A 27,664-nucleotide genomic window follows, 5' to 3' on the forward strand; every position below is an offset into this window, starting at 1 on the left:
AACGACTGGAAAGTATTGGGCGAGCTTCCGCTACGCAGGTGACTTGTTGTTTTTTACGGAGATATCTCTTCGATAAGTTGGATTAGACCATAGGTCCATGATTAGACTATCAGTTTGACAATTGACAGTTCATTGTGATGAGCAGAGACAGTGTATGGACGCAATTCGGATATCTACATTTCTTGTGCTCTTGAAATCGAACGTTTTTACATTGGATTAGCCATTGGTTCAGATTGGGTAAGTCGAAGATTTGCTGTTTTATCATTTCCCTGCAAGACAGTGCGCAAGCACAAACCTTATGTAGTGTTTCAAGATATTAAGAAAAGGAAAAGAATAACAATAATCTCCAAAATATGAAACTTTTCACTTCTCGAGTTGTACAAGTGTCATGAGAAATCTAATTCACTAATGCATCAATTTTTTTGTTATAATAATACGCTGATTTTACTTATGGAGTACTCTCATGTGATGTCGAGATTTGAATATTTCATTCACAAATCTTATTATTCGATATTAAAGTGCATTGAAATTACTTTTAATCCAGCGCTTGTTGGTCTTATTTACAAAAAAGGTTCGAAACACAAAACTATCGTTCATGCATGATTTAGCAAATAAATTTAGAATGAAAATTAGTCGGCGTATGACAAACAGAGACTTATGTTTTATACCAAGCGACCCGTGCCAATCTAATACTGGTAAACACAGTTTCGAGCATGTTTAGATCCCGGGCCAGGATTTTGAAGACTTCCCTAGGTTGGTCGAAAATGATGATCATGCCTCTGAACATGTGATCTTTCCTCCTGAAAACCATGATTTCCTTCAGTACTTTAGATCTCGATACGTGGATATTTTGTAGGCTAACTTTAAAGCGCGTTAAAGGTGACTATTAAAATTAAACTAATGAAATGGTTGAAAGAAAGTAATGAAAAGCGTTACGCAAACCGATTATCATATACACATATGCATTTATGCAGACGGAAATAAATGTAATTTGTAAATGCTACATTAAATTTCATTTTTTGAGAAACCATTCCACCACAAACAGTTGAGATTTCGTATTATCAAACTCTTTGTTCGTACATAACTCGTATCAATTGTTTTATTGATGCAGCACTTCGCATTGGGCTTGATAGTTTTGACTCATATGAAAACTTTCGTTGAATACTTCAGTATCGCGTTAACAGGGGAGGGGGGGGGGGGAGGTGCTTGTATCAATCGCTAAAAGTACCATCAGCGACAGGAATACTTTCAGATTATTCGATGGGGGGGGGGGGGAGGAGTGATAGTTGATTTATTTCAACTTTTGGAAACAAATCAGAACATGTGACGTTCCATACTCGCACAATGCTTCCACATGAAAACTACATCATAATAATAATAATTGACGATAATGATTAAGCACTTTTACAAAATACTGATCAGAGTGCTGATACAAGAAGTACAACAAATGTATTTGAAACAATGAAATATATACATATAACCCTTAGCAGTACATACAAAAGATACAGACATGATAATAAGAGCATGCACAGATTATCACCCTAGTCCTGTTGAGATCCAAAGAGGTGTTAATTATAACCTAATTAACACCTCTCTGACTCACGTCAGCAATATGAACTTACAATTGAAACCTAACTTATTTCCATTTGCTCTATGTGGACTTGCATTTCCAAAAATTTTTGCAAAGACCTTCGAGAATTCAACCCAAATACAATATCAATACCGACGTATTTCCTATAGAACTCTTGTTCTGATTACGCAATATATCTTTGTTATGTTTGAACATTTCTAAAGGTGAAGCACATGATGGTGCACAATCCTATTGAAATGGCTGAGGTTGATTTTTTTATAAATATTTCCGTTCATGTTACATATTATTGGTGCAATCAGGGAGAGTGTAATAGACAATTTACCTGACAAACCGTAAACATGATATAAAAAACATTTCTGTTTTGCCAACATGAGACTAAATATGATAGGGGATGGGCAATGTGCCAATCACCCCATATACATAGCCGTGAAACATCATGTTATGTTGTTAAAGCAAGGTTAGAAACAACGAGGCTACATGTTTAAATGATATTAGTACTTCAGCTATTACACCAGTGTCAGTGAAACAACCATCTACGCAAATGAATTTTGTCCATGAAAATGCAGTATAACGACGACCAATTTCTCAGAAAAATATATTTAGATATTAGTATATATAAGGCAATCAAGAGAAAGTTCTGTTTTTCAACTAGTTTCCCGTCATCACCAACATGACATTAGCATATTTTTGTCAGTGTTAGCCTAATTGGTTTGGGTGAAGTTGGGATGATAAAAACGGTTGCATGGTCACCATTAATTATTAACTCGTTGACTTCTAGAATCTCTCATTCTCATGGGTTTAATACAGTGCCACCAGGTTGCAGTAGGCAATGGATTAGTCAAACCAATGTTTATCGATGATAGTAACAAAGTATCCTTGAACTATTTTATTGTATAAAGAAAACAAAAAGGTGTTTGAAATTTATTTGAACCGACGGAAAAGTGCAACCACTATTATTTTTTTTTACCCAGGAAAAGCACAATGTCATACCGTGTTAATTTTCCCCTTAATCAGCTGATGGATATTTTCATTTAAAGAGCAGCATATCAATGTGCTTTTCCTGGGTAAAAAATAAAAGTGGTTGCACTTTTCCGTCGGTTCAGATAAATTTCAAACACCTTTCTATATTGCCTACTGGAACATGGTGGCCCCTGTATTAAACATATGACAATGAGAACATTCAGTAATCAACGGGTTAATAAAGTATTGATGGTAACCATGCAATCGTTTTTTTATCACCTCAACTTCATCCAATATAATTAGGCTAAAACATTGCCGTGTCCTCTCAATTGAATCAAGCCATGATAAATTGAAAAAAGGGGACCACTGTCTCATCCAGTATTACAAATTCCGATTTTATAACCAATGCGTTACCCTATACAACTATAATTATCATGCTGATTTCTATTTCAGGCTTTGTTATAAACTTATTTCATACCATTGATATGCTGCTCTTCAAATGAAAATATCCATTAGCTGATTAAGGGCAAAATAAACACGGCATGACAGTGTTTTTTTTTCAATGGTATGAAATAAGTTTATAATCAAAGCCTGAAATAGAAATTAATACGTTCTTTTTTTAAGGATAACAAAAAGTAAGCTATACACGAACACAAAAAGATAAATTCCCTTCTAGGCTTTTACGTTTTTAGTGATTGACTATCAGATTTTCAATCAGCATAATAATTATAGTTATATAGGGTAACGCATTGATTATACAATCGGAATTTGTAATACTGGATGAGACAGTGGTCCCCCCTTTTCTAATTCATCATGGCTTGATTCAATTGAGAGAACACGGCAACTGAACCCGGTATACTGTGAAAGCTACACTGTTAAAAAAATTCTCCATAAAAATACAGAAAAGTGCCTGCAGCAGAGTCTCGAGAACTCCTGTAATTTTACAGAACTTTGTTATCACAATTCACAAGTCATCAGTTTTTTAACAGCAAATATGGAGGTGATAAATACAAATTTTCTGTTTTTTATATATATATTTTTCCAGAACTCTAGAGAACTCCAGTTTTTTTTACACCATATTTGTAACCATAATTTAAAGCTGATCTGTTTAATAACATACAATCTGTAAGTGATTATAACATTTCATTTTTGTAAAAAAAAAAGACAGAAAAGTGTCTGATTCAGGGTTTACAGGAATCCTTTAGCTTTGCCACATTTTTCTTTTCACAATTTACAATTCATCTGTTTTTTAGCCGCAAATCTGCATATGATAAATGAAATTTATTCTTAAAAAAACAGAAAGATAACTTGCCGAACTACAAGGAACTCCTGTAATTTTGCAGCAGATCTACTATCAAAATTTACAGCTCATCTTTTTAATAACAAGCCATCTGTGATACATGAAATTTATCTTTAAAATAAAGACAGAGGAGTGCCTGAATCAAGGTTTACAGGAGTGCTTTAATTTGACTACATATTTCTCTTCAAAATCTACAGTCCATCTGTTTTGAAACAGAAAATCGGCATGTAAAAAAAAAATGAATAAAAAATAAACAAAAATAAAAAATAGAAAAATTATAACGGAATGAAAAAATAATAAAAAGGGCAGGGTGCTTGCAGAAGTCTCGAGAAATTCTGTAATTTTATAGCATGATTCATAATTTACAGCCAATCTGTTTTATAACATTTGTGTGTAATAAATGAAATTTCTCATGAAATTATTTAAATTATATCCTATAGAAATCCTACAAACATGTTCATGAAAAATCTGTAAGACCTTAATGCTAGAGTGTGTATGTACAAGTTACCATCAAAACACACACTAAAAAAATAAATCTTGTGACTGCTGCAGGCACCTGCTTTAATTTTACAGATACACAAGTCAGTCAAACAAACAACTGCAACATTTTGTAGTTTTTCAAGGGTTTATTTATCATTACCAATTACAAACATGTAAATACTGATCTGCAAGGAGCTTAATCAACAGTAAAACAATAAAAGCAAACTTCAGTAAGTAGCAAATATATCAAATGTAACAAAAACTATATGGCCTAACAAACAACTGCAACATTTTGTAGTTTTAAAAGGGTTCATTTATCATTACCAATTACAAACATGTAAATACTGATCTGCAAGGAGCTTAATCAACAAGAAAACAATAAAAGCAAACTTCAGTGAGTAACAAAGATATAAAATGTAACAAAAAACTATATAGCCTACGGGGTGCCCCCCCCCCATGATATGAAATCGTAAAGAGTCATGTTTAACCGAGGTATATCATTTATTGCTAATTCATGATCGACATGCCACCACTTCTGGCGCAGGTGAAATTTTATTTCCTCTCTCTCTCAAAAAAAAAAGGGCCTCCTGTATAGACAAGCATGACATTCATGCTATAAACCTGATAAAATTTATACCAAATAAAAGAGGAAGATACTCTTTTAGGACATACCACAGTCTTTGAAGAATAACATACATTAGAGATTATATAGATTTTTGAAAGTGGACTTTTTTTTTTCTGACTCACCCTGTATAGATGCCTAAAGAAAAGGGCACCTGCATTCTTCATTCCTTTACAAAGATTATTTTGGCTCAAACCAATAATGAAAACCTTTAAAATCTGGAGGCATAGAACCTACTGCAACACATGACTTGTATGTGATTGGCATATTTAAACACATACAAAACATAATTTAACACATTTCTAAAAAAATAAATGATTGGCATGATCAGATATCATATTGCAAATAGTGTGAAGTGCAGAAAAATACAAATCACAGTCCAAGGATCATAACATGTCGCTCTTCTGGTTGGGTAGAAGAGAAGCCTTCCAATCAACCATCTAAACCAAATTCTAACGGGATCCCTAAGACCACTTTGAGGTGCTCTTTCAGATGTGCTATAACAATGCTAAAACTGTGCCGGGGGGGGGGGGGGGTCTATTTCAAACATGTCCATTGTAACATAGAAAATGTAAACAAAATGCACACTAAATCTAACCTGATGATATTTTGATGCAATTCTGCTCGATTTGAGGGTCACACACTCAATGGTCGGAATTCACAAAGGAAGTTTAAGTTTAGACCATGGTTTATGCAGATTTTGTGTATGATTAGCTGACAAAGATCCAGTATAAATGCACGCTTTTGGCAAAGTACTAGAAATTCATGATTTTTGCCATGGTTTAAAGCTATGGTTTAAAATCATAGCAACAAGCATGAATTGAGCGCCCTTTGCCATACAGCGTGCCTTCATATTGGACCTTTCTCAGCATACACGCTAAATTAAGCGCAAATTATACACAAAATCTACATAGACCATGATTTAACCCCCCACAGAGTTTAAAGGAGAATGAAAGTCAGACATTTACATGATTTCAGTGAATGGAGAATACCAATGAGACTTAACAGTAAAAGTTTGAGCAAATTTGGATAATCCTTTTTTGGGTTATGGATTTTTGAAGTTTTAAAAAATCCTTATTATGGACTTCCTTAAGTTGGCAATTCCGCTAGAATTTGTGATGTCATTGTGCTCAACTCTCCATTGGTTATGTACAGAGAGTTTCACAACATTTTATTTTTATAAAATATTAAAAGGGCAATTGTATTGATTCTTTCAGACATACTGCAGAATTGATGTAGCCATGTCATACAAAAACAAAATACACTGGCGGAAATATTATTTTTGATGAAAATTAGAAAAAAGTGAAACTCTCTGTACATAACCAATGGAGAGTTGAGCACAATGACATCACAAATTCTGGCGAAGTTGCCAACTTAAGGAAGTCCATAATAAGGATTTTCTAAAACTTCAAAAATACATAACTCGAAAACGGATTATCCAAATTTGCTCAAACTTTTACTGTTAAGTCTTGTTGTTCTTCTCCATTCACTGAAATCATGTGACTGTCTAACTTTTATTCTCCTTTAAGCCTCCTTTGTGAGTTCGGGCCAAGAATATCAAATTAATATGGCCATCAGTTCTCATGATTGAAGATGGCATAATGTACATTATTTTCCTAAACAGCATACAAATGTCTATTTTTGTTCTCAAAATACCCACTTGCCTCAATGAAAAATATGTACATGTTTCCAATAAAAGATGAAGATGATGTACATAGCATAGCTGCCAACCTTTGAAAACACAAATTAGTACATACTCAGCACCTCAAAAATTTGTATTTTTCAACCGATCCTCTTCTCAACTATTTCAAAATGTAATATTGTTGTATCGCAGTATCGCAGACCCCTGGGTAGCAAAACAAATTTCCTTGCAAGTCACATGCAAGCCTAATGTGACAGGGCCTTAAGGAAATGTTGCTCTTACCAATGGTATTAATAAGTTGATCTGTGTGCTATCAGAAGTGTGTCAGGCATTGTTCATGGGACACCCTGTATATAAAGTTGACCAGGGTAAACACCAACATGGTATAATGTTTGCATACTGTAGCATATATCATCAAGAAAACACTATAAACAACCTTCAAAAGAACAAATATACAAATTATATAGGTATAAAATTATAAATAGGACCTGCTGAGGTTTTCTTACATTACCAACAAAATCTAAAAAACTCACTTTGTTCCTTGGCAAGGACTATCTTGGCTCTTTCCAAAAATCAAAGCCTTTCACATCTGGATGCATACATCCTATACTATACTAATACTTATATATATTTTATTTGCATTATGTTGGGGATGTTGAGAAAAGGCTTTCAAGATGAGGCACAAATAATAGAAATTTACAGGTTTCTTACATCACATTGTCTCATCCATGTATTCGTCACAATAAAAATCGTGCATAATAAAGCACATCTCAAAACAAATTGACAGAAGCATAAAAAATGAGAGCTGGATGTCTGCTACTCTGTTTTCCAGTCAGATTCGAACTCTACGATTCCACGAAGGAGGGCAATTATCTTTGGAGACACGGCCGATTTCTTCTTCTTCTTTCCTCCACTCTTTACTGGACCCCCAGGACTGATGCCAATGAGTTCCCTGAAAATACATACAAACAGAGATGTTATCTTGCAAATTAATCTTCATACTTCTAACTACGCTTAACTTCTCGAAATTTGAATATTGAAACGAAAGAAAATATGTCGACTTGGAAAATAATGACTTAAACAACTTGTCAAAAGTCTGTACCTTGTCTTATAGCAGGAATCCTGCTATAAATGCATCTTTTTATAGTGGCTTTCCCACATTCCCCATCGTTTTGACTATGATAAAATATGAGGATTGGCAATAAAAAGCTGCTTGCGGGATTCCTGCAGGGGGGGGGGGGGGTCTGTTTCTGCTTATGTTTGTTTTATTGGTTGGATATGGCTGAAAATGAAATGATGTGAGGAGCGATTTTGTTTCCAATTCCGTTATGGACTGATACTAAGCTAGCAACTTGCAATAATCTGTATGAAATCAAAACACAAGTAGTGCTCTAACCATAAGCTGGTGATTAAAACACCTCTTCTTGCCAAAACAAAAAAAACAAATACCAGCTGCTAAGCCAATCCGCGACTTGCAGCTTGAGCTACGCTGTCTCCGCGACATGTGCCATTGACTAGTATGGTTGGCGTTCGTCGCACAATAAACCCGGAAGTGAATGCACGTTATAGTCAATGGCAATATCGCAGAGATGTCTCCGCGATATTGCCATTGACTATAACGTGTATTCACTTCCGGGTTTATCGAGGGAATTGCCAACCATAATTTCAGTCACTGGTTTCGTTCGTGCGCGGAGATGTTACGCGATGTAACCATGGTTTGGACTGAGCGGAGCGCACGCCCCCTAATTAGCTGATCCACCAAATAGCGAGAAGGGTATTTTTAAACTGTTATCAGTTGTGATCCCTGGGGGCTAGCGAAAATATAATCACATAGAATTGTTCCTTAGGACTGGGACTACTTATCGATCGGGGCGTCATATCTCAAAAGTGACAAACCTCAGAGTTAGCCAGGACACAATGTTTAAATTGCTGTTTTGACCAAGATATTTTTAAAATTTCGGGGGCTACGCCCCTTTGGAAATATTGGAATTCACCTGCTCTTTCATATGACACCTCATTCATTGATTATCACCTTCAGGATCACAACAGATAAAGGTTTGAATCTCGATTTGAAAAAAAAAAATTGACTTTTTTTGCATGGTCGCGCAATGCACGTAGGCTGCATAGGGATGCGTGTAATCTCTATGGGAAGAATTTTAGCACACAACATCGGGTGCGCGATCAGACACCCTACTACTAGAGTTTTAGACCGATTAAATCTGTCTCTGTTTTGGGGGGCCTAGTATTTACAGTACGGTCATTAATCGGGCGGCCCTCCCCGTTAATGACCGTACTGTAAATACTAGGTCCCCCAAACATAGACCGAAGGCTCCGGCCGTGTGTGTCGCTCTCAGTCATTAACATACGGACATTCTCTTTTTACCCTCTCTCCACTCAGAGGGTAAAAAGAGAATGTCCGTATGTTAATGACTGAGAGCGACACACACGGCCGGAGCCTTCGGTCTACCCCAAACAGAGACAGATTTAATCGGTCTAGCTTACTTTACTAGAGTTTAAGCATAAATTCTCGAGTTCTATCCGACTTAAATCTCATCGTGGTGATCACCAACAAACTCAATTCTTAATACTATAAACACTACATTGAAATTCTTGTTATAATACCTAACGAAAAAGAGACTTTAATTGACAATCGACTTACCCAATCCAATTCAAATCACAGGCAGGCCCAGGCTCAGCTCACGAACGAACTTCGCAGGTATGTACTGCATGCATTATGTACATAGATCAGACTACACTATGAACATGACAGACAATAAAAGCGGACAAAATATACAGTTCCTCAGGTAGACAAAGGGACAGCCCTTCACTGCTATTATGTAAAAATGTGTAGAACAGGTGTCACATGCATATTCACCTGTTCTACACATTTTTACATAATAGCAGTGAAGGGATGTTCCTTTGTTTTCCTGAGGAACTGTATATTTTGTCCGCTTTCATTGTCTGTCATGTTCATAGTGCTAACTAGATAACTTCTATGCTGCACTGTACATGTACGTACGTACACATCATGGTAAACATGCACAATTAATGCATGGCGCGCGCGTGCGAGTGCAAGCAGCTAGCAAGCTATAGCTGGCGCTGGCCCGGCGCGCCCGGCCGGTTCGTTCTGATCTGATCGATCGCCATGCATGCATATATGGGCGCGAACGAAGTGCACGCATGCATGTTACACGCTATCGCTAACGGTAACAAAAAAGTTGGCGGCAAGAAAAAAGAAAAGAAAGAAAAAATAAAATAAAAAAACAGAAATCTGAATAAGATATGAAAGCACTATTAAAACTTCCTGTTAGAAAAAAGAAAAAAAGAATAGAAAAGAAGAAAAAGAAGAAGATTAAGAAGATGCAGAAAAATTACGGTACCGGTATAGTTACAGTTTCAGTTCGTGGGAGTTCGTGTTGTTTTTATGGCATAAAAAAAAAAAGATTTCTGAGAGGTCTACATGAACTTTGAAGTATATATATAATTATGCCTAGCCTACTAAAATTTAGGCCTATATAAAGCATAACCTCTGATAAAAGCAGACTAATTTCCGGTAAAAACGAAATCTTCTTTCCCTTTTAAATGTGCCCGAATTCGGCAGCTTGAGTCAATTAACAGAAAGGTTTTGTATTTTTACCGCAAATTATTTTACGTTGTTGAGTTTAAGGCATTAAAAGGCAGTTAAGGTCTTTTTTTTTTTAAATTGAAAAGGGTATTTTGTAGAACATTAAATATCTATAGGGGATCTGAATGTCCTTGAAAAAAAACCCTCATCAACTTCTTTTTTAGATTTCTGTCAAATTGCAGTGAAATTCAGCTATTAATTTTACAGAATTGTTTACGGTATTTTCCTCTATAAATTCTGTCTTTTTTATTCATTAAACTAAATGAGATTGCTTTGAATAAATCGACACTTTGTAGAATTAAAAGCAAAATCTGCTTAAAAACATAGGCCTACGAATTTCCATAAAGAAAAAAACAATCCTTTTTTTAGAGAGGGAGAGAGATCCGTCCTTTTCACAGCAGAAAATGTCAAGTAACATTAATTATCAGAGTGGTTTTTGTACTATTGTTTCCTGTATTTTTTTTATTCATTAAAACATGAGGTTTACTTTGAATAAAAAGACACTCCATTTATTTACATGGGATCTTCTTTTTAGAGATCTGTTAAATTGCAGAAAGTTTCTAGTTTACATTTTTACAGAATGAATCTGTATTTTAATTTCTGTAGATTCTTTCTTTTTATTCATTAAAACATGAGGTTTACTTTGAAAAAAAAAACGCTCTGTAGAATCATAATAAATCTGCATATTGGATCTGAAAGCATACAGAATTCCTATTAAAAAAAAACATCTCCCCTTCTTATAGAAATCTGTCCTGTTAAATTGCAGAAAATTCCAGTTACATCAATTTACAGAATGGTTCTGTATTTTTGTTTTCTGTAATTTCTTTTTTATTATCCGTTAAAAAATGAAGTTTTCTTAATAAAAAAAGAACATTCCGTAGAATTGTAAAAAATCTGTATATGGGATCTGAAATCACGCAAATTGCCTGTAAAAAAACAAAATCTTCATTTTTTCTAGACATTTGTCCTGTTAAATTACAGAAAATTTGCTGTTACAACACTTTAAAGAATGGTTCTGTATTTTTTTCTCTGTAAAATCTACTGTTTTTTTTAACAGTGTACATTCGAAATATATTTGAAAATAAATGGACTGAATATCGTTGCCAATTTGATGAATGATATGTGTCGCTGAATTGATTTTTGATTTCTACAATAAGAATGATTTCAGGGAATATTTTTATTTCTTTGTTTAACACATACATTATTCCAAGTGTGAGTTGAACCATTTGAATGAAGAATAGTTGGTGCCCCTTTAAACGTTCTATTTCTGTATGGCAATGATCAAAGCAAATAGGATATAATCCTGTTTTGACTGCACTTAACTAATTACGCCCAAAACGTTTTCTTTTGATATGGCAATGACTTTTAAAACCACTAATTTGTCAGCTAAAGAGAAGTTGATGAGTAGTTCGATTTTCGTTAAACCACATAAATAGTACATCATTGAATTCATTAATGATGACGACTGCACATATTCATTTTACCATGACCTACATTTGGATCTGTAAAGGGAAATTACGGCATTCAGTTCTATTCGAAGAGTTGTTTGGTCCTCACATGCCCTCAAATTCGTCATAATTATATGATGAGAAAAACTGAAAAGTCTGGACCAACTCGTCAGTTTACGCCACATGTATGTGTAGTCCCATATACCAATTTATATGTACAGTGCATGTTATTTATAGCAAGATAGACGGTCGATTTATTAGCATCTTAATGATAAAAAACCTCACAGTATACATCAATTATTATGTAATTCATTATGAACCTTCCCAACTTGCTTCCATGCAGTTTCTGTCACAAGGCGATCGCCAACAAATAACCAGTACTCCACTTTATTTCCAAGATATCGGTTAAATCTTGTCTCTTTTTTTATTTTTCTTAGGATGGATTCTTGGTCGCTGAACCTCTTGCTGTTGGTCTGTTTGAGTAGTCTGGCATCAAGCATAGCACAAGATGGAAGATGTACAAAGAAAGTCAGGTAAGACCACACCTCATGTAATATGATATATACCTTGCAAAAGTGCAGTAAGAGAAGCCTTAATAATCCTGCTAGCGCTTAAAAGTAGATTATTGTTAAAATATATAATTGTCATTATTATTATTATCTTTGTAATTGTTATTAAAATTATTATTATCATAAGTAGAGTAGTAGTAGTAGTAGTAGTAGTAGTAGTAGTAGAAGTAATAGTAGTAGTAGTAGTAGTGGTGGTGTTAGTATTATGATCGTTATTATTATTATTATTATTATTATTATTATTATTATTATTATTATTATTATTATTATTATTATTATTATTATTATTATTATTATTACTATTATTATTATTTTCATTATAACTATCCTCATCCTCCTCATCATTATTATATTATGATGATCACTATTATTGTTGTATTTTGGAAGCATACTGCTTTATTTCCACTGATGATAACTACAAAAACATCAATAACTGCTACAACTACCACTACTTCTACTACTAATACTACTTTTACTACTACTACTACTACTACTACTACTACTACTACTACTACTACTGCTGCTGCTGCTACTTCTTATTCTTATACTACTGCTACCACTACTCCTACTTTTACTTCTCACACTTTGTTCGGTTTTTCTGCGTTTCGTCCTATATTGTGCAATGTTATCACATTATGCCACAAGATTATTGGCACCGTGATTTTTCCGATTTTCCTGGCGCTTACCGCTTCTGTTCCACGTTTCTTCCGTAAACATAATCAGACACCCGCTAGTAAGTCATATCGTGGGAAAATAACTCAAGATTTGGGCATACATTGAATATTAAACCATATGACAGAGCCTTCCCAAGCACCATGTTTCCAAGGTGTGAGTCATTTGAAGACCAATTTAAAGTTGTGTTTTAAAGAAAAAGAAATTTGAGTAATAACCTTCAAGGTTTCTTTCGGTGGATGTGGCAGTGACAGTGAGTCTAGGAATCGTATTTGTTTTGTGTGACACAGTTTCTAAGGACAGGGGGTTAACACGTTGCATCGAAAATAAGATTGAAAATAAGAAATAAACGTTTAGACTTTACTTGATTGATAAGTCTAGTGGACATGTCACCGGACTATGGATCGTATGCTTCACGGCAATAATGGCCTTTGGCTAGGCATTAATCCACGTTTACCTCTCTCCGCCCAGGTGTATAGTAAATGGGTACCTGGTAGAAATTCATTTCTTGGAAGCTTTGAGTGCCTTATGGCAGCTGGAATAAAACTAGGTTAATGATCGAACTTTGTAGTCGCCTTATATAATAATTTCTTGGGATAGATATGCAATATTTTTATAAAGGGATTGTGTTTAAACATTCTGAATCTGGAGGCCGATATTTTTAAAGCAAATTTTTACAAAACCTATTCAAAAATAATGTGGCAAAATATTTAACTAAAAATTAAATAGAAAAAATTATGGCTTGTCTTACTTAGCAATAATTTATGTTATCTGTAATAGGAGAATGAAATAATTTGTAAAATGGCACTTGACAAAGACTTGACAATTGGAATTGTCAAAAACAATATATCAGGAAGCAAGTAAGGTATAGTAGAGCAATAAAAACAACAACAACAGTTAAAAGAAGACAAACTTTAACATGGTACAAAAGTACCAAAAGATAGAAATACTCCCTAGGGAGTATTTTATCCGATTACCGGGATAATCACATTTTGTTCTTAAAGATGGTGTATGGCATTGAGTGCTTTATAAATCAAGTGTAGTTTTATCATATGAATATCTTTCGAAATACTATAGAATCAAAAGCCTAGATGGAGGACTTTAAGTACTAGACGAATATGAACCAGTTGTACTCATGCTGCTTATGTTGAGGTTGAGAACATCCGGACTCGGATATAATTTCAAGGATTTCGAGTATACCTTTGACGATGTTGACATTTTTTCATTCTTATTCTCTTACTAATGTCATAATAAAATCACTTGTTTATAAGTTGAAGGAGATATTGAAGTGCATAGTATATCCCCTAGGAAACATCACTCACATGAAGCCTCTCGTTGATCAATGTAAACACCAAATACAGGAAATGTCTAAAATTGGCTTTGAGTGTGGCACTTTTACGTTTTGGGTATAATGTATGGTTCTATAAATGTTGGTCAATCGAGGAAAATCAAAGATAATAACGATGCGTTAAGTGCCAGAAAGGTCTCTTGTACTGTATGTCCTCATCAAACATAAAATTAGCATAAACGCGAAGGTTATACAGTCGCATAGGCCCAAAAGATATCTCTTAATCAATTGGATGTTATGAAGATAAAATGGCCATCATTATATAGGGGGAAATGGTCCACGTGCATTTCATCATGCGTAACGTTTGATGACGATCAGACAACGACATAACTTTGTTGTTCTAGGATTTTAGAATTTCCGAAATTGAGCGGGAAGCATTAGCTGTGTCTCATTTCCCCATAAATACAATCAGACGACAAAATGGCGGTCAAGAATGTCTCTTGTTTCCTTCCTCTAATTGTTTATATCAGCAATAAAGATTGCCAATTTGAAAATAAATGATCTTTTTATTATTTAAACAAGTCGGGTACATATTGATGTGCTATCTTAAGATTACTACCCCATGAAGATAAACACTGGTATATATGCTGTGAAATAATTTTTGGAATGCCAATGTGAATACAATTTCTTTTTGAAATAGATTGATATTAATCGATGAATTCAGTTCAGTTTATTTTATTCAAAACCACACAAAGCATGATATAATCTGTTACATAAAAAAGAGACTGGTAATAGTACATCAACCAACATTTTCTAACTTAATAACATCATAAACTGAATGGTTTTAGGACCCCTTTAGAAGCTAAGCTTCTAAGCGGGGCCCTATAGTCAACGAAATACATACATTTACAGTAAAAAGAAAGGTTTGTGTAGCTATTAACTCCATGGTATAAAGTTACACTGAGTGTCAATGTTCATATCTCTGTGTAAAAAGTTTGTGTAGCTATTAACTCCATGGTATAAAGTTACACTGAGTGTCAATGTTCATATCTCTGTGTAAAAACAAAGTAATTCCATTCAACACAAGCCCTGAAGGATACATTATAGCGGTACCTCTGTATCTTAAGTTCTCAGTATTACATACATTTTAGAAAAAGGTTATTGCTATACAACTGCTTCTACTTCTACTATTACTACTTCTACTACTGCTACCACTACTACTACCACAATTGCTACTACTACTACTACTACTACTATCACTACCACCACTACTACTACTACTACTACTACTACTACTACTACTACTTCTACTACTGCTATCACTACTACTGCTATTACTACCACAATGGCTACTACGTGTACTACTTCTTAGGCCCAAAAACAAAAATAACGTGTTTCTCATCCGGACTTTTAAAAAGGGAGGAGGCAGGGCAATACTTTTGACTATTTTGCAATTTTCTGCATTTTTTCCAAGATGGCTGCCATGCTAATGTTAGCTGGCCGCAAGCCTATTTATTCACATATATTGTGCTTGGTGAGTACAGTGATGTAATGTATGACAAAACAAATAATTTTTATCACTTTAGAAGCTATTTAAACAAACTGTATATCACAGGCTTTTTTTCTGGCTTTTTTTTTTTTGCTTCTTAATAGTAAATAGTAAACAGTAAAAAAGAAAAAGAAAAAGGAGAGAAGGCGGGCGGAGACGGGAAACACTTCATTTTTGTTATGTGGCCTTACTTCTACTGCTGCTGCTGCAGTTGCTGATGCTACAACTACTACTACGACTGTACGACTACTACTGCTAATACATATTAAGATGGTCAAAACTAAATAGTTAGAAACTTTTAATCGTCTTATTTTGTTTCTCTCTCTCTCTCTTTAGTCGTGTTGTCTTTTACACGGAGACATTCACAAAATCATCAAGGGAAGTATACTACGAGAAATGTGGCTTTTTTTACCTTGCAAGGTGTACCCGTTACAGGTAAGTTATCAATACTGATGTCCCCGTTTGGACGATTATTCCCTTCAATACTGATGTCCCCATTTGGATGATTATTCCCTTCAATACTGATGTCCCCGTTTGGATGATTATTCCCTTCAATACTGATGTCCCCGTTTGGATGATTATTCCCTTCAATACTGATGTCCCCGTTTGGATGATTATTCCCTTCAATACTGATGTCCCCGTTTGGACGATTATTCCCCTCAATACTGATGTCCACGTTTGGCCGATTATTCCCCTCAATAATGGTTATGATTAAAATCATCTCGGCTTTATCATCCAACAAATGGGAGTGTTGGCTCAGTCAGTAGAGCGTACGCCTCACAACCGGGAGGTCGTGGGTTCGAACCCCGGCCGCGTCATACCAAAAGACGTTAAAAGATGGTAGTTGTTGCTACCTTGTTTGGCGTTCAACAATAAGGGATAGAGCAACGTCGATCTGGCGCTGCTCAGTGGCTGCCGGGCTCACGATCAATTGGGCAAAAAGAATTTCCGTTTCGGTTTAATAAAATTTGGAGTAGACTATTAGGCTATTATTATTATTATTATTATTATTTTTATTATTATTATTATTATAACAAATTCCACACCTCTAACGCCCTTTGACAAGACATTGATCTACGCTTGCCACACCTGACCCAACATTAAAAGGGCACCAATCAACCCCAAAATACAAGTTATTTATCACTGAAAGACATGAAATCATTCATCATTATATAAAACGATTGAATGCAAAACGAACACTGCAAACGTTGCGTTTGGATTTATTGTCGCAATCGCTCATTGATGTGCGGGATTAGCGCAGGTAGTGACGCATGATAATTGACGCTTCGTGTACAGGGGGCGTTTGGCCAGACGGTCGCAAGTTCGAACCATTAATCATTCAGACAATGAAAAACATGCCCAACGTGTACAGATTATTGATATACTTTGTGTCACTGTGTTTAAATGCGTCATAGCCATATTCATTCCACACCTACGTATTCACTGATTGATCGCATATCTGACTGTGAAGAATTATATCAGACATCAGAGTCTAGTCCAACCCCTTTTACTTAAGAAAAACTGATGAATCACCTGCATTATCAAACAAAGATTGATCTCCCACGTATAGCCAATCACTTAATCAAACAGAATTCCCTGTGTCACACAGATAGATCTATTGATTATAAATTATCCACCCACACTGTCCTCCTACTGAAACAATTATTCATCGATCGACCTGTCAGACCAAAATTAGGCCCTTTATGATTTACACATTAAATTCACTTGGGATTACACGCAACAAGCTATACAGCTGGTTAAATCGGTTACTCAGTCAGAGAAGTTAATGCACATAAAATATTTATCAGTATTGTAGTCAACGATAAATGTTTACATAAACAATTAATCAATTAATTAAGTAATCAATTCTACAATGAACCAGTTAGTCAATGCATCAACTGATTCAGGTCAATCAAAACCAACCAAGTTAACCAACCAACCAACCAATCAATCAATCAATAATTGTTGTATTAAGCAATTAATTCATCATATTGTTCAGCCAGTCGATCACCCATTTGAGAAATTAGTCAATTAACCAACTAAACCATCAATGTAAAACCAATCCCAATCAAATCAATCAATCAACTTGTTAACCCATCATGCAATCAGTCATTCAATCAATACAAATAAATATTAAAAATAAAAAAGTATATTAATATAATCAATACACTTTCTATACGATATAATTTCCTTATCATCATTATCCTTGAAAATAAGGAAAATACGTAAGTGAGTGCAAAAACAAAACACCCAGAAGAATCCCCGAAATAAAAAAAAAAAAAAAAAATAAAAGCAAATGTTTGAAAATGAAAGAGAGAATAAAAGCCATAGGGCATATCGGAAATAGTGCGGATGGGAATCATGACTCGACAGGTTAAACTGAAATATTACCATATTTAGGTCAAACATGTTTACAAGTTTGAAATTTAAAAAAATCCCCTAACCCGTACAAATAAAAATAATGATACAAAGTAAAAGGAGGAAATAGTTTTATCATCATACGTTTCAGATAATGCAGTCAATTAATATTTTATTATACTATATCAGTTTATTCATTTAGCAAATTCTGTACTATTTTGTTTAATATATATATATATTAGGATGGTTGAAATAAAACCACTGAGTAAATGATTACAGTTAATTTTGCTTTATAACTCAATGAAAAATAATATTTGGCACTCCAAAGGATGGATGTCTCACGCATAGTGGTGCCTTCTTTGAACTTAGGTCTTCCCTGTTTTTTTGCACAGTTCGTTATCCTTTTTTGGGGGAGCAATGGCTTAATATCGAATAAAATAAAGAAAAAAGAAAAGAAAAGAAAAATTAAAAACAAATGTGAAGGACATAAAGAGGGAGCATGAAAGAGAAAGGAGAATAATTGGAATATAACCCCCCCCCCCCACCCACTGCTTACTTGCACAGACCATGACCAGTCCCCCCCCTCCTCCCCCCCCCCTAACCCCCCCCCCCCCCCCCACCCACCCACTGCTTACTTGCACAGACCATGACCAGTCCCCCCCCCCCCCCACCTCCCATCCGTGACTGGCTACACACTACATAAATATATGACCAGTAATTATGATTGTAATGATAACAAAGATGTGCTATGTAGGTGGATGACGTTTTCTTTTTCTGCAAATCGATGGCTGAAATGTCTGTGACGCATAATGAGTAATTCATATGTTGAAGAAACAGATTTCCGATGTTATTATTATTACTACTTATTTCACCTCAAACTTTCATCGATTTCCTCATCAAATAGGTAGGATTCAGCGAAATTCTAGGCATGAAATAATATTGGGGATTTTATTGATTGTTTTAAAGAATGTCGGGCAGTAGGGCAAGGTTTAATTACACAGGTGTTTATTCTATTAGTATGCATTATGGCAATTAATTGACACTGGTTTAGAATTCAATCATCATCGCCCTTGAATTCAAAGTTTTTCCATTACGACTGATTATAAAGAATTAAAAACAAGTGAGGTAGAATGATTATTTGGTGAAACAGTCTTGAATTGTCAGTGAAGCTAACAACACGGAGAACTAATCATCAGCTGGTGCTCCAGAACTTTCAAAGCGCTTTTATAGGAATTATTGAATTAAAAAGATCAGTTCAAGGTATGTTATATGGGAACCAGAAATCTGGATTACTAGCTCTATGACTGTATTATTTTTGTTTTTCACCTAAACCTTATTTAATTAATGTAATATAACGATCTCGTTTGTGTTTGTTTTATGAATAGGACGGTGTACTCAGTTGGTTCTAGGAGACCCAGCAGGATCGGCTATGTGTCGGACTATGAGTGCTGTCCAGGGTGGATAACAGAAGGAACGAATTGTTTACCAACTCAACGTAAGAATTTTGAACAATTTACCTTTTTGTCTGTATTATGCTTCTAAAGTAAGTGTGAATCCTTTTGGGTGAATGCACTAACACCGATTTGAGACGAAAGACATGTTCCATGGGGAAATTATGTTGGGAAACTCCCGTCCCATTTTGAAAATTCTGGATTTAATACCAGAGGATTTTTTAACATCATCCAATAAAAACGGCCTTATTTCTTTTGCAAGGCTATTTTCTAGTTATAATTGCCAGGAATTACATCAGCCACTTAAACAAATATTTAAAAAAAAACGAAAACTATTAAAAATGAACAAACAAACAGAAAAAGAAAATTTCCCTTGAACCCTTTACTTATCCGCGCAGCCGAGAAATATCCAGACTTTTTCATGACAACACAACCCCATACATTATCTTAGATCATATTCAACCCATAGTTTGAATAGAATTTTCACTGTCTCTCTAGTTTGATAAATTGATATTTTGTATATATTTTATTTCATTTCATATTTACCATGCTTCATCATTGATCACTAATAGCACCAACAACGGAAGCTGTAACAACGACTGCCCGGCCAACCACAACGAAAATCCCCACCACCGCTACAACAACGACAACATCACCATCAACAACATCTCGATTTACAAGTAGTCATAACAGCAACAACAACGGTGACACTCAGCGTCACTCTCGTACCCGAACCTCAACCACCGCCTCGCCGGACAACCACATCGAAACCTCGCCTGTTTACATCGGTGGGCAAGGGAAATCGGCCAGCTTGCTGTCGAGTCGGCCGATGATGATGGGCATATCCGCGGTCGCCGTGGTCGTGTTCTTGGCGATGTCGATCGGTGGGGTCGTCTGCGGCGTCAGGAAATTCTGTCCGAAGAAGAAGCCAGTCGGAAGGTGAGATTGCATCATTTTATATCTCCAAATTGTCCAAGCAATGATTATGTTCTAGTATTTCCATGATTTTTTAAAATTCATCATAAACTGATACCCTTTATGATTAGAATGATTCATAATAGTCCAGTATTCGGTCGATCGGATTCTCGTCCGAAAGCCTAGCCCCCCCCCCCTCCACTCAGTGTTCTTTAGGGTACGGGTGTGCATGTTCCCTCCATTCAAAAGCACCCCCCCCCCCCCCTAAGTCCGGTGAGTAAAGTCAATACGGGCCGATTTTGTGTGTTTTACGAGCCCGAATTTGTTGCGTGAAAAGTACCCCTTCCTTTAGTCAATCATTTTCATTTTGTTTGCAATTTAGATGTTTTTTGCTTACCAAAGTACTGTCTGCGGTACTTGAAAGACAGTTTTCAATATCATCTTTTGGGCTTAACGTATTCCTTTGTTCCTGATTAAAGTAGAATAAAAATGTTCACTTTGGATTTTTTTTATTTCTCCCTCGACCCCTAACCAAGCAGGTATAGGAGGACTAAACTACTATTCGCTGATATAATTTTCAAGTCAGTTTGATTTGCTTCCCTTCCCCTCTGACAATCTTGAACCCGTCCCTGAATCACATCCTCTTCTACATTTTGGAAAATTTCACTTTTAATTTATTGAATTCACGTGATAAAGTGATCCGTCAAACAGGAACACATTGGTGAACATTTTATGCATATTCCCACTTTTCAACGGAACAACCTTGTTATTGAATACTATTGAGGGTGGATAAATTGAGGAAGTATGACAAATGGGGTATTGTTTGTTTTTATATTGCACTGAATTAATTCTAGCTTGCTGTGTTAAAATGAGTTAAATTCTTTTTTTTTATAGAGCTGCCGTTGATTTTCGAAATAATTAGAGGTATATTGATTCAATCAAAGCTGTAAACATCGGTATCTTTTACGTTATGTATGGTGATTGGAATAATAATGATATTACAGAAAATATTCTTTTAAAGAGATATTATCTTTTTTCATGAAAGATTTTGAAAAAAATTATGTGAATCTTTCAAAATAACTGAGCTAACACCATCACACTATTTTTTACCCGAATTCAATCATTTTCGGTAAACCCGTGTATTCTTTGTTTATTTGCGTTTCACTTTTAATTTCTCGTATACTGCTTTGCGCTTTCATTGTTTTTCCCCAATATTAGGCAAAACCTTTTTAATTGAGACCATACTTTCGCTGTAAGCACGGGTATAGTTTATCATCTGCAATTAATGATAACTATTCGATACGAATCCTAGTTATACAATGGCTCTTCGTGAACAGGAAGGCAGTTACAAGTGCTTACGTCATTAAACTGCCAAAGTGACGAAATTAGTGACCTAGAATAATATTGATTGTCATAAATTGGGTGCGATCAGGGTCTTCTTTTAGGTCCTATGTACGACTAATTTCACTCGCCTTGTTAACGATGTCCAACTTTCGATTCGATCATGTCTCTATATAGGTCTATAGAGTCTTCTTTACGTCTTTCGGTCTTAGGTCCTTCCCTTACTACACATAATTTGCACATTATTTTTCATATCTGAATATACAATCACTTTTCATTTAGACAAAGTGAGTTGAGGAATGACTACAGAGAAGTGAAAGGCAGGAACTGCCCACGGAAGCAACCATGTTTTCTTATCTTCGTATGAGGAAATCTAACAAATATTTAAAGAACACACATTGAAGTTTTTTAATTGAATTGGTTCCATGGGTTATGTTGCGAGTTCACACGTTGACAACTAACCCCATGACAACTAGGCCCTAGGATAGTTGTCCTAGAGTAAGGCTGTCGTAGGGGGTAGTTGCCTGGGGTTAGTTGTCGTAATGGGTAGTTATCCGGGGTAGTTGTCGTAGGGGGTAGTCGTCCTAGAGGATGGTTATCCTAGAGGTGGTTCTCCAGGGGTAGGTGTCTTAGAATCGTAGTTAACATATAGAGTGTATTTTATAATCCATTCATTTTTTATTATATTTTTACAGGATGGAAAATGAGTCACCAACAAGGAGGGATAGTGAAGGTAAATACAGACAGGATATTTTTGTTTGACAATCATTACTTCCCTTCAACCATAATGAACACTTTAAATAATTATGACTTTAACAAAAGTAAGTGTGTGTGTAACTACATCATATACCGTAAACTATTGTTCTTCTCCTCCTGCTCCTCCTGCTCCTGTTACTTTTCTTCCTCCTCCTCCCCCTCCGCATTATCACTGCTACAACTTCTACCACTACTATCACTGCTACTTCTACTACTAATAATAATGCTAACACTGCTAATAATATTAGTACTATATACTACTACTACTACCAGGCGCGTACGCAGGATTTTTTCAAAGGGGGGGGGGGTTAACATTTTTAAATCGGGCCGAAAATTTCGCAACGACTCAGCCAGCCGCTGAATAAGCGGGGGGGGGGGGTAAAAGGACACTTTTATTTACCAAAGGGGGGAGGGGTTTCCTCCAAAATACACACATAACAAATACCAAAGCCCCCCCCCCCCCCCCCTGCGTACGCGCCTGACTACTACTACTACTACTACTACCACCACTACTATTACTAATACTACACCTACTCCTTCTATCTATTTACCTATCATTACCGGTCACGCTTTGTTCTCTCTTATTTTCTCATTATTCTTCCTTTTTGTCCAATATCAGCTCAGCTCACTCGCTATTTCTCCCCCTCTCTCTATCTTTTTGTATAGCAGGTATCCAAACGAACGGAACAGTGCCCAACGGAGCTGTAGGTCATGGAGATCGACCAAAAATCAAACAGAAGGTCAAAGGTCACAAGGGAAAACTGACAGCCACTTCAAATCCTGGCTATGACATCATGGACCTTGCAGACACTACGCAGGAGAGTTCCTACGAAGCTATCGACCCTGAGGCAGGTCCACTGAAACCTCACAAATTTCAAAAGGATGCTAAAGGATTTGAATGCGTCAATATGTCGGATCTAATGCCCTCATCGGCGAAACATCTTCAAACTAGTCCTGTAAAAGGCCGACGCCCAATTGGACCAGCCGCTGTCACCGAAAACGAGTATACCGCTTTTGCAGACGAGCCCCGAACTTCACCCGAACCATCCCAAAAGAAAACAGTTTCGAAGGACAATAATAATCATCGGATGGGTGAATCTATGGTTGGACAAAGGAAACCCCTTCCTAAGCCTAAACCTTTTCCAAAAACCAGGAGAAATCCGCAGCCTGTCGAGGGTTCATCAAACACATGCGCACCGCCCTCTGCGGCCAATCATCTGGTCGCACCTCCTGCGGTAACGGCACAATACCTTGACATGTCCAAGGGACAGACCTCCCCACCGACTAATGTTGATCGACGCATCTGTGAGAGGGAAGGTGCGTCACCAAGGAAACCTATTAAAAAGTTCCCTTCACTGGAAGAAAGTCCCAAATCATCCATCGAGGATTGCACTGTAGATTTCCGATCTAATTTGTCTGGACTCTCAAGTGGTAATTCAAATTTGTATGACCATGTTGGTGAGACCAGATCAGAGCCAACATCAAGACGGGGAAGTGAGGCAAAGCATGCATTTGCTACACAGGGTATGTATGTTCTCCCGGGAGACCTATCCCCTGCAATTACCAAGAAGTTACAGAGTGTGGCCGATGAAAAAATGACATGTACATACGTACTAGGAGATGACGTGCCTGGACTTGCTCCACGCTCCCCTCTATTCAGTGACAGTTATGGCCCTGTAGGTAGCAACCACGACATGGCACGTGATTCAGCAAACGAACTTAGTAATCCATACGATGTTGTTGTTACGCCAGAGAACAGGAGAAAGATGCTGAAACCCGTTATCACGAAACGCGGTTATGCCGAGCCTCGTCAAGATAGTATGGATCAAGACAGTTACTACGAAAACCAGAGGCGCTCGACAGCATCGCTTCCGAACAACAGTAGAAAACTGTCCCTTCCCGTCCAGCCCCATGAAGACGAAGAGGTCTACGATTTCGTAGAAGTTAAAGACTCTCGTTCGACGACGACGGGAAGACCTCCAAAGGTAGCTCCCAAGAAACCAGTGTTGACCTCAGGTCAGGAATCGCAGAAAGCCAAGGAAGCAATAGGGAGGAGTCGGTCGGGTCCGTCCTTGCTCCGATATGCAGAACTTGATTCCGTCTACGTGAATACATCCCGGTTTTGAATCCTCAAGGATGGCTGCAGATGACTGTTCATCCGTATTACCAAGGAGTAAGCAGTCTTAACAGTTCTGGATGATGCCCTTGGAGAAGAGGAAAGACTTCCCATGGCATGGAAGGGGTTAACCCTTGCCAGTGTCGTTGTTTGTATGAATGCAATAAAGTATGGATGATAAAAGCTCGCGAAGGTCATTCATTATAAAACTCATCAAGGACAGACAAAGGGACTATCTTTACATCCTTTAGCTGTTCGGATGGATGAATCTAGTGTAAGGGAAGCTCCGATGATCCATTAGGCTTCTGTATAATTATCATCACCTAATCAGTGACATTGTATTAATAAGTATCCCGTCAAATTGAGAAGCAATCCAATCTTCATAATTGATGTAAGCGCTAAATAAATGTATAATTGCCTGGAAGTCAAGGTGCAATGGGAGACTAAATTCTACCGTATACTTGTCTGCAATGTCATATTTTGAGATAAAAGAATAATCATTTACTCAATCTGTCTTGTACTTATTGATAATCTATATCATTGCTGATAAAAGCTAATTATGTCATGTTATTCTGTGATATCTAATTGCTGTTGTAACTTGGTAATGGAGCGGCTTTGGTTTGCCTTTTTCATGTGTAACTCCTTTCTTTTTAATTTTTAGAATAATCTTGAATGTAATGTTAACAAGAAAATCCATAATATTCTTATTACATCTTTAAAGAAAATATGCACCAGTGATTTTTTTTTCATTGGTGACAATATAATTTGATCATTGAATTTGTGTCGTATAGTGAACAAAAATGAATTTAAGAAATACCCCAAACTATAATATTATGTTTGAATACAACGAAGAAATAACCTTAGGGTGTTTATTTCTAAGTGGGAGAGACGGTTAGGTTATTAACGGGGACAAAAGATAAATAAAGAAAAGACGAAGTTGTCATCATATACTCAGAAGAAAGAGTCTATAATATCAACACAAACAAATTGGTATATGTATTTATAATGTAAATGATATTAATTTTGATTAGTCTTCTGTGTGGGAGAGTGAACCGGCTGGTACGGTCTCTATATACTTGTACATCCGTCTGGATAGAAATACTATTATTACTTCTATTGTAGTCGATTGGAAGGTGATTAATTTTCATCATGGTCTACTGACAACAACGATTAATTTTGTGTAAAACCCTTTGAGTGTATTAGTCGTAAAGATTATACGTTATTCGTATAGGGCCATACATGTACTACTGAGGGAGAGAGGGAGAGGGAGACAGGGAAGGAGGGATGTAACCTTTAGCTGTTTGTTTGTAATGAAAGAATATAAGCACTTTCACAGAATCAAACGAAATTGTACATAATGCAATAAAATCTGACAACAATTGAGTAAGTAGCAATGAAATATGAAAACCGGAGGCAAGGAAATCCAATAAATTTCGAGGTGTTTTTTGTGCTATGTTTTGGTTAAATTAAGGTCTTCATGTCTTGAATAGCAATTCTCCTGTCAAAACTAAATTTAAAGGCTTATAACAATGGGTTTTCATGGGGAATTTGACACTATTCGGGTGTTAACCCAATAACAAGCTTACGTGTTGTCAGTCTCCGTGAGTAGAATTTTACTAATGACATGTCTTGTGTAATGTACTGTGCCATAGTCTACTGCTAAAGGAATTCTCATTGTAATATCAAATCTCCCTCATCTTTGAGATATGAAGACAAGTTGGAGTATTTCTTGATGGGATGATGGGTTCGCTACTTGAGAGACCTTTGCACACACAGACACATTTATTGGCAATTCAATCAAATCTGGTGTCAGCAAATTATGATGCAATACAAATGGGCACTGACGATGTGTACTGTTCAAAATTGCGGCGTCTGTTCCAGGGAATCTAGTTTAAAGCCAGGAAGTCATTATGCTCATGTGATATACTGTTTTGTATTTTTTTTTTCTTTTGATCCTTCGTACATATTTTGATGTGAAATGTATCTGATTACTTGTACATTTCATTAACACGTTCAATTGCAAAGCCAAGATTTTCAACTATTTTCCAACGATTTGAAATATTTCATTTAAAGAATGCTAACTCATTAATGTCAATAACTCATAGTACTTCCAGTAATATTGATGATGTAAGGTGTATTAATAGAATAGTAATGCTCTATTATTTTTTTGGTTAATTGATGAACTATAGTTAGAGTTATCGACACAATTGCTGGCGATTTGTTGATGTATATAGTGATGTGATGTAGAAATTGTCATGAATCCGATACTCGAGGAATTGTAGATTTAATCTTGTCGCAGTTTGTTCCATCATAACAATCAAAGAATTTTTGATGAGATGATAAACTACTCTGTAAATATTATTAGTAGAAAATTTAATAAGATTATATTGACTATTTTAATGCTTTATCTAATTTTTGTATATATAATTATTTCAAATTTCCTTTGAAGGCAGTGTAATTCACTAAATGTGAACGATGCAAAGAGTACTATAGTTTTACTATCGGAATAATTGGATCAACATTATGCTTCTAACTCGCAGATATACTCTATACAGAACTGCATTTATCAGAAATGTAAAGACGAGAATAAGTGTTATTCAATAAAACATGGGTGACTATTAATAATTATCGTGCATTGCGTGTCCATGTTAGGTTATAGTGACGTGTATTGTTAACAGTGGCGCTCTTTATGATTGTATTAATGATATAATGTATTGCATTTAGGGTCGATATTGTCCGTCTTAATAATTGCATAAACACTTCACTTAGGTTGTGTTGATAAAATGAAAAGAATAAGTATCACGCACTTTCATTATTTTGTCACGAGATTTAAAACAAAAAGTGAAACATAAACTGAAACATTTAAAAGGAGTTTTTTTCGGCACCGGGCTATATGCATTGAGTTCGACTATAATGATAAAACGCCCATATTTTGCTATGATGATCTTAAAACATTTTAATTAGTCAGCCGTGCACATTTT

General features: G+C 35.9%; 1 protein-coding gene and 1 long non-coding RNA gene across 3 annotated transcripts; one reads left to right on the forward strand and one right to left on the reverse strand.

Moving 5' to 3' along the window:
• On the forward strand, positions 1 to 27,305 carry LOC100891004 (endochitinase A). Of its 2 annotated transcripts, none has more exons than XM_030984837.1 (7): positions 1 to 237; positions 12,106 to 12,201; positions 16,083 to 16,181; positions 19,490 to 19,599; positions 20,128 to 20,494; positions 22,507 to 22,544; positions 23,234 to 27,305. In XM_030984837.1, exons 2-7 carry the CDS (start codon positions 12,107 to 12,109, stop codon positions 24,691 to 24,693), a joined length of 2,169 nt encoding a protein of 722 aa, XP_030840697.1. In that variant the 5' UTR covers positions 1 to 237; position 12,106; the 3' UTR covers positions 24,694 to 27,305. The 2 variants fall into 2 exon arrangements, with proteins under 2 accessions (XP_030840697.1, XP_030840699.1); XM_030984839.1 differs by having other exon boundaries at positions 23,237 to 27,305.
• LOC115923675 lies at positions 4,458 to 9,437 on the reverse strand. The gene is made up of 2 exons (XR_004064046.1): positions 9,255 to 9,437; positions 4,458 to 7,547 (listed from the first exon to the last, which is right to left on the reverse strand). It is a non-coding gene; the product is annotated as an uncharacterized LOC115923675 (long non-coding RNA).
• Positions 27,306 to 27,664: the final 359 nt, after the last annotated feature.

Source organism: Strongylocentrotus purpuratus, unplaced genomic scaffold, assembly GCF_000002235.5.
Source record: "Strongylocentrotus purpuratus isolate Spur 01 unplaced genomic scaffold, Spur_5.0 spur5_scaffold_14, whole genome shotgun sequence".
In the NCBI taxonomy this organism is placed as follows: Eukaryota; Metazoa; Echinodermata; class Echinoidea; order Camarodonta; family Strongylocentrotidae; genus Strongylocentrotus; species Strongylocentrotus purpuratus.

What these genes read in the sequence shown, in the direction of transcription:
- LOC100891004 (XM_030984837.1), top strand. Translation starts at nt 12,107, where the DNA reads ATGGATTCTTGGTCGCTGAACCTCTTGCTGTTGGTCTGTTTGAGTAGT. An exon ending in AAGAAGAAGCCAGTCGGAAG is followed by an intron (nt 20,495 to 22,506) that starts GTGAGATTGCAT and finishes ATATTTTTACAG; the next exon opens with GATGGAAAATGAGTCACCAA. An exon ending in AACAAGGAGGGATAGTGAAG is followed by an intron (nt 22,545 to 23,233) that starts GTAAATACAGAC and finishes CTTTTTGTATAG; the next exon opens with CAGGTATCCAAACGAACGGA.